This window comes from Oncorhynchus keta, unplaced genomic scaffold, assembly GCF_023373465.1.
Source record: "Oncorhynchus keta strain PuntledgeMale-10-30-2019 unplaced genomic scaffold, Oket_V2 Un_contig_5250_pilon_pilon, whole genome shotgun sequence".
NCBI classification, from domain to species: Eukaryota; Metazoa; Chordata; class Actinopteri; order Salmoniformes; family Salmonidae; genus Oncorhynchus; species Oncorhynchus keta.
In genome coordinates this window covers 19,779-26,985 of record NW_026288195.1, presented here as the reverse complement: position 1 = coordinate 26,985, position 7,207 = coordinate 19,779, and the positions used below count along the sequence as shown (strand labels likewise).

General features: G+C 49.0%; 1 protein-coding gene across 2 annotated transcripts; it reads left to right on the top strand.

Annotated features, from left to right (window-relative positions):
• On the top strand, positions 1 to 5,905 carry LOC127925192 (RNA pseudouridylate synthase domain-containing protein 1-like). 2 transcript variants are annotated; one of them, XR_008120036.1, is made up of 6 exons: positions 1 to 87; positions 231 to 475; positions 677 to 823; positions 960 to 1,106; positions 1,262 to 3,029; positions 5,062 to 5,905. XR_008120036.1 is itself a non-coding variant. In XM_052510037.1 (2 exons), the coding sequence occupies exons 1-2, from the start codon at positions 3,011 to 3,013 to the stop codon at positions 5,475 to 5,477; spliced, it is 435 nt and encodes a 144-aa protein (XP_052365997.1). In that variant the 5' UTR covers positions 2,941 to 3,010; the 3' UTR covers positions 5,478 to 5,905. The 2 variants fall into 2 exon arrangements, 1 of the variants encoding a protein (XP_052365997.1); XM_052510037.1 differs by lacking the exons at positions 1 to 87; positions 231 to 475; positions 677 to 823; positions 960 to 1,106 and having other exon boundaries at positions 2,941 to 3,029.
• The last annotated feature ends 1,302 nt before the right edge of the window (positions 5,906 to 7,207 follow it).

Genomic DNA, 7,207 nt, shown 5'->3' with positions numbered 1-7,207 from the left:
CCCAAGCCCTGTCAGTCTCATTGCCAGTCTCTCTGCAGGTTGTGAGAACCCCAAGCCCTGTCGGTCTCATTGAGAGTCTCTCTGCAGGTTGTGAGAACCCCAAGCCCTGTCAGTCTCATTGAGAGTCTCTCTGTGGTTGTGAGAACCCCAAGCCCTGTCAGTCTCATTGAGAGTCTCTCTGCAGGTTGTGAGAACCCCAAGCCCTGTCAGTCTCATCCAGTCTCTAGCAGGTTGTGAGAACCCCAAGCCCTGTCAGTCTCATTGAGAGTCTCTCTGCAGGTTGTGAGAACCCCAAGCCCTGTCAGTCTCATTGAGAGTCTCTCTGCAGGTTGTGAGAACCCCAAGCCCTGTCAGTCTCATTGAGAGTCTCTCTGCAGGTTGTGAGAACCCCAAGCCCTGTCAGTCTCATTGAGAGTCTCTCTGCAGGTTGTGAGAACCCCAAGCCCTGTCAGTCTCATTGAGAGTCTCTCTGCAGGTTGTGAGAACCCCAAGCCCTGTCAGTCTCATTGAGAGTCTCTGCAGGTCTGCCCTGTCAGTCTCATTGACAGAGTCTCTCTGCAGGTTGTGAGAACCCCAAGCCCTGTCAGTCTCATTGAGAGTCTCTCTGTGCAGGTTGTCTCTCTGCAGGTTGTGAGAACCCCAAGCCCTGTCAGTCTCATTGAGAGTCTCTCTGCAGGTTGTGAGAACCCCAAGCCCTGTCAGTCTCATTGAGAGTCTCTCTGCAGGTTGTGAGAACCCCAAGCCCTGTCAGTCTCATTGAGAGTCTCTCTGCAGGTTGTGAGAACCCCAAGCCCTGTCAGTCTCATTGAGAGTCTCTCTGCAGGTTGTGAGAACCCCAAGCCCTGTCAGTCTCATTGTCTCTCTGCAGTTGTGAGAACCCCAAGCCCTGTCATTGAGAGTCTCTCTGCAGGTTGTGAGAACCCCAAGCCCTGTCAGTCTCATTGAGAGTCTCTCTGCAGGTTGTGAGAACCCCAAGCCCTGTCAGTCTCATTGAGAGTCTCTCTGCAGGTTGTGAGAACCCCAAGCCCTGTCAGTCTCATTGAGAGTCTCTCTGCAGGTTGTGAGAACCCCAAGCCCTGTCAGTCTCATTGAGAGTCTCTCTGCAGGTTGTGAGAACCCCAAGCCCTGTCAGTCTCATTGAGAGTCTCTCTGCAGGTTGTGAGAACCCCAAGCCCTGTCAGTCTCATTGAGAGTCTCTGCAGGTTGTGAGAACCCCAAGCCCTGTCAGTCTCATTGTCTCAGGTTGAGAGTCTCTCTGCAGGTTGTGAGAACCCCAAGCCCTGTCGGTCTCATTGAGAGTCTCTCTGCAGGTTGTGAGAACCCCAAGCCCTGTCAGTCTCATTGAGAGTCTCTCTGCAGGTTGTGAGAACCCCAAGCCCTGTCAGTCTCATTGAGAGTCTCTCTGCAGGTTGTGAGAACCCCAAGCCCTGTCAGTCTCATTGAGAGTCTCTCTGCAGGTTGTGAGAACCCCAAGCCCTGTCAGTCTCATTGAGAGTCTCTCTGCAGGTTGTGAGAACCCCAAGCCCTGTCAGTCTCATTGAGAGTCTCTCTGCAGGTTGTGAGAACCCCAAGCCCTGTCAGTCTCATTGAGAGTCTCTCTGCAGGTTGTGAGAACCCCAAGCCCTGTCGGTCTCATTGAGAGTCTCTCTGCAGGTTGTGAGAACCCCAAGCCCTGTCAGTCTCATTGAGAGTCTCTCTGCAGGTTGTGAGAACCCCAAGCCCTGTCAGTCTCATTGAGAGTCTCTCTGCAGGTTGTGAGAACCCCAAGCCCTGTCAGTCTCATTGAGAGTCTCTCTGCAGGTTGTGAGAACCCCAAGCCCTGTCAGTCTCATTGAGAGTCTCTCTGCAGGTTGTGAGAACCCCAAGCCCTGTCAGTCTCATTGAGAGTCTCTCTGCAGGTTGTGAGAACCCCAAGCCCTGTCAGTCTCATTGAGAGTCTCTCTGCAGGTTGTGAGAACCCCAAGCCCTGTCAGTCTCATTGAGAGTCTCTCTGCAGGTTGTGAGAACCCCAAGCCCTGTCAGTCTCATTGAGAGTCTCTCTGCAGGTTGTGAGAACCCCAAGCCCTGTCAGTCTCATTGAGAGTCTCTCTGCAGGTTGTGAGAACCCCAAGCCCTGTCAGTCTCATTGAGAGTCTCTCTGCAGGTTGTGAGAACCCCAAGCCCTGTCAGTCTCATTGAGAGTCTCTCTGCAGGTTGTGAGAACCCCAAGCCCTGTCAGTCTCATTGAGAGTCTCTCTGCAGGTTGTGAGAACCCCAAGCCCTGTCAGTCTCATTGAGAGTCTCTCTGCAGGTTGTGAGAACCCCAAGCCCTGTCAGTCTCATTGAGAGTCTCTCTGCAGGTTGTGAGAACCCCAAGCCCTGTCAGTCTCATTGAGAGTCTCTCTGCAGGTTGTGAGAACCCCAAGCCCTGTCAGTCTCATTGAGAGTCTCTCTGCAGGTTGTGAGAACCCCAAGCCCTGTCAGTCTCATTGAGAGTCTCTCTGCAGGTTGTGAGAACCCCAAGCCCTGTCAGTCTCATTGAGAGTCTCTCTGCAGGTTGTGAGAACCCCAAGCCCTGTCAGTCTCATTGAGAGTCTCTCTGCAGGTTGTGAGAACCCCAAGCCCTGTCAGTCTCATTGAGAGTCTCTCTGCAGGTTGTGAGAACCCCAAGCCCTGTCAGTCTCATTGAGAGTCTCTCTGCAGGTTGTGAGAACCCCAAGCCCTGTCAGTCTCATTGAGAGTCTCTCTGCAGGTTGTGAGAACCCCAAGCCCTGTCAGTCTCATTGAGAGTCTCTCTGCAGGTTGTGAGAACCCCAAGCCCTGTCAGTCTCATTGAGAGTCTCTCTGCAGGTTGTGAGAACCCCAAGCCCTGTCAGTCTCATTGCGAGTCTCTCTGCCAGTTGTGAGAACCCCAAGCCCTGTCAGTCTCATTGAGAGTCTATCTGCAGGTTGTGAGAACCCCAAGACCTGTCGGTCTCAGCTCACCGTGTTGGAGTACGGAGATTATGATGGAGACCCTGTTACCAAGGTGATGCTGCAGCCTCTCACAGGTACACACACACACACACACACACACACACACACACACACACACACACACACACACACACACACACACACACACACAACCCATAGGTGGGTAAACACACACACACACACACACACTATATAGTGTTCACACACTCACACTACACAGGTAAAACACATTCACAGATAGGCCTATATAGTGTTCATTCACAGATAGACCTATATAATGTTCGGTGGGTAAACACATTCACAGATAGACCTATATAGTGTTCGGGAGGTAAACACATTCACAGCTAGGTCTATATAGTGTTCGGTGGGTAAACACATTCACAGATAGACCTATATAGTGTTCGGTGGGTAAACACATTCACAGATAGGCCTATATAGTGTTCGGTGGGTAAACACATTCACAGATAGGCCTATATAGTGTTCGGTGGGTAAACACATTCACAGATAGGCCTATATAATGTTCGGTGGGTAAACACATTCACAGATAGGCCTATATAGTGTTCGGTGGGTAAACACATTCACAGATAGGCCTATATAGTGTTCGGTGGGTAAACACATTCACAGATAGGCCTATATAGTGTTCGGGAGGTAAACACATTCACAGATAGGCCTATATAGTGTTCGGTAGGTAAACACATTCACAGATAGGCCTATATATAGTGTTCGGTGGGTAAACACATTCACAGATAGGCCTATATAGTGTTCGGTGGGTAAACACATTCACAGATAGACAGACCTATATAGTGTTCGGTGGGTAAACACATTCACAGATAGGCCTATATAGTTTTCGGTGGGTAAACACATTCACAGATAGGCCTATATAGTGTTCGGTGGGTAAACACATTCACAGCTAGGCCTATATAGTGTTCGGTAGGTAAACACATTCACAGATAGGCCTATATAGTGTTCGGTAGGTAAACACATTCACAGATAGGCCTATATAGTGTTCGGTGGGTAAACACATTCACAGATAGACCTATATAGTGTTCGGTGGGTAAACACATTCACAGATAGGCCTATATAGTTTTCGGTGGGTAAACACATTCACAGATAGGCCTATATAGTGTTCGGTGGGTAAACACATTCACAGATAGGCCTATATAGTGTTCGGTGGGTAAACACATTCACAGATAGGCCTATATAGTGTTCGGTAGGTAAACACATTCACAGATAGGCCTATATAGTGTTCGGTAGGTAAACACATTCACAGATAGGCCTATATAGCGTTCGGTGGGTAAACACATTCACAGATAGACCTATATAGTGTTCGGTGGGTAAATACATTCACAGATAGGCCTATATAGTGTTCGGTGGGTAAACACATTCACAGATAGGCCTATATAGTGTTCGGTGGGTAAACACATTCACAGATAGGCCTATATAGTGTTCGGTAGGTAAACACATTCACAGATAGGCCTATATAGTGTTCGGTAGGTAAACACATTCACAGATAGGCCTATATAGTGTTCGGTGGGTAAACACATTCACAGATAGACCTATATAGTGTTCGGTGGGTAAACACATTCACAGATAGGCCTATATAGTGTTCGGTGGGTAAACACATTCACAGATAGGCCTATATAGTGTTCGTGGGTAAACACATTCACAGATAGGCCTATATAGTGTTCGGTAGTAAACACATTCACAGATAGGCCTATATAGTGTTCGGGAGGTAAACACATTCACAGATAGGCCTATATAGTGTTCGGGAGGTAAACACATTCACAGATAGGCCTATATAGTGTTCAGGAGGTAAACACATTCACAGATAGGCCTATATAGTGTTCGGGAGGTAAACACATTCACAGATAGGCCTATATAGTGTTCAGGGAGGTAAACACATTCACAGATAGGCCTAAAGTGTTCGGTGGGTAAACACATTCACAGATAGGCCTATATAGTGTTCAGGAGGTAAACACATTCACAGATAGGCCTAAACAGGAGGTAAACACATTCACAGATAGGCCTATATAGTGTTCACCATTCATATAGTGTTCAGTAGGTACAAAAATACTCTACTCATATTGTTGTGATGTTGTGTGTCAGGTCGTACCCACCAACTGAGGGTTCACTGTGAGGCGGTAGGGCACCCCATCGTAGGAGACCACACCTACAGCCTGGGAGAGGACAGCGCCCCCTATCGCATGATGCTGCACGCACACCTCCTACACCTCCCTCTGGAGCCACTCTCCCTGCAGGCCGCCGCCCCCGACCCCTTCACCACGCCCACTGACCCCCGCTGGCGCCCGCAGCGCTGCCTCCGGACTGTAGAGGGAGTCGTGGAGACCCTGCTGGAGCGCAGGGCGGCGGAGGAGAGGACAGAGCGGGAGGAGAGGAGGAGGCAGCAGGAGGAGAGGAGGAGGCAGCAGGAGGAGAGGAGGAAGAGGTGGAGGGGGAGAGAGGAGAGTGAGGAGCAGAGGAGGATGTGTCAGCAGTGGTTGTCTGAGTGGACTGATGTCTGAATTCTCCTTCTCCTCTTCATCCTCATTCCTTCTCCTCTTCATCCTCATCCCTTCTCCTCTTCATCCCCATCCCTTCTCCTCTCTTCATCCTCCATCCCTTCTCCTCTTCATCCCAATCCCTTCTCCTCTCTTCATCCTCATCCCTTCTCCTCTCTTCATCCTCATTCCTTCTCCTCTTCATCCTCATCCCTTCTCCTCTCTTCATCCTCATCCCTTCTCCTCTTCATCCTCCATCCCTTCTCCTTCTCCTCTCTTCATCCTCATCCCTTCTCCTCTCTTCATCCTCATTCCTTCTCCTCTCTTCATCCTCATCCCTTCTCCTTCTCCTGTCTTCATCCCCATCCCTTCTCCTTCATCACCCCCTTCCTCTGTTAACCTCTCCTGGAGACTCTGCAACCAAAAGCATATTTTACTATTTGATCTGCTTGTCACTCTCTTATGGAAGAGATGTATTGTCCTCCCAGTCTCCTGGGAGCGTTCATCCAGCAGGAGTCCAACTTCATCCCAATGCCCTCCGTCTCATCCCCACCCTTCTCCTCTTCATCCTCATCCTGGGATAAATAAATACTTACTCTTCATCCCCATCCCACTTTGTTTGACCATTTTGAAAATATTTGTATTGTTGTTTTGATCGTTGCTCTGGATTCTTCCTTCTCCTGACTCTGGATTAGAGTGTCTGCTTCATGACCTGGATTAGAGTGTCTTCATCCTCCATCCCTCTCTGGATTAGATCCTCATCCTTCTCCTCTCTTCATTAGAGTGTCTCCTTCTGACTCTCTGGATTAGATCCCTTCTCTGCTCCCATGACTCTCTGGATTCAGTGTCCATCCTTCTCCTCTCTTCATTAGAGTGTCTGCTTCATCCTCTCCCTTCTCCTTAGAGTGTCATCCTCATCCCTTCTCCTGCTAAATGACTCTCTCTTCATGACTCAAATGGAAGCCTGTCTCTCTTACATCCTCATCCTTCTCTCTGGTAATATCCTCAATCCCTTCTCCTCTTCATCCTCCATCCCTTCTCCTTCTCCTCTCTTCATATATTTTATCCTTCTATTTTCTTGACATCCCTCAAAGTTACAATCCTGAAAAATAAAGAATTCCCTTCTTGGAAACACGTCCATACTCCTCCTTCAAATAAAAATAAACATAACTAGCTAGCGATTCCTCTCTCTTTCATCCTAACAAGATTTGTCCTTCTTCATCCTCAATCCTCACCTTGTCTAAGATAATCTGACATCCTCATCCCTTCTCCTCTCTTCATCCTGTATCCAGTTCTGCAAGTCATCTTCATCCTCATCTTCTCCTGGTTCATCCTCAAGTTTGGTACTGAGGACTCCATCCCATCCCTTCTCCTTTCATCCTCCATCCCTTCTCCTTAATACTGTCATCCCCCATCCCTTCTCCTTCTCCTCTCTTCAGGGGTTCCAGGGCTCTGTTCCAGGACCACTGTTATCCTCTGTCCAGAAGGGGTGCTCCTTCTCTGTCTTCATCCTCATCCACTGTTAATACTGTCCAGAATCCTTCTCAGCTCTCTTCATGCTCATCCTTACCACAGCTCTTACATCCTCATCCCTTCTCCTTCCACTGCTTAAGACTCATCCAGACATCCTCATCCACAGCTCCTACGCAGGACTCTCTTGGACATCCTATCCCTTCTCCTCTCTTCACCAGACATCCTGGTACCACAGCTCCTTCAGGACATCCTTCTCCTCTCCTACCAGGACATCCTCATCC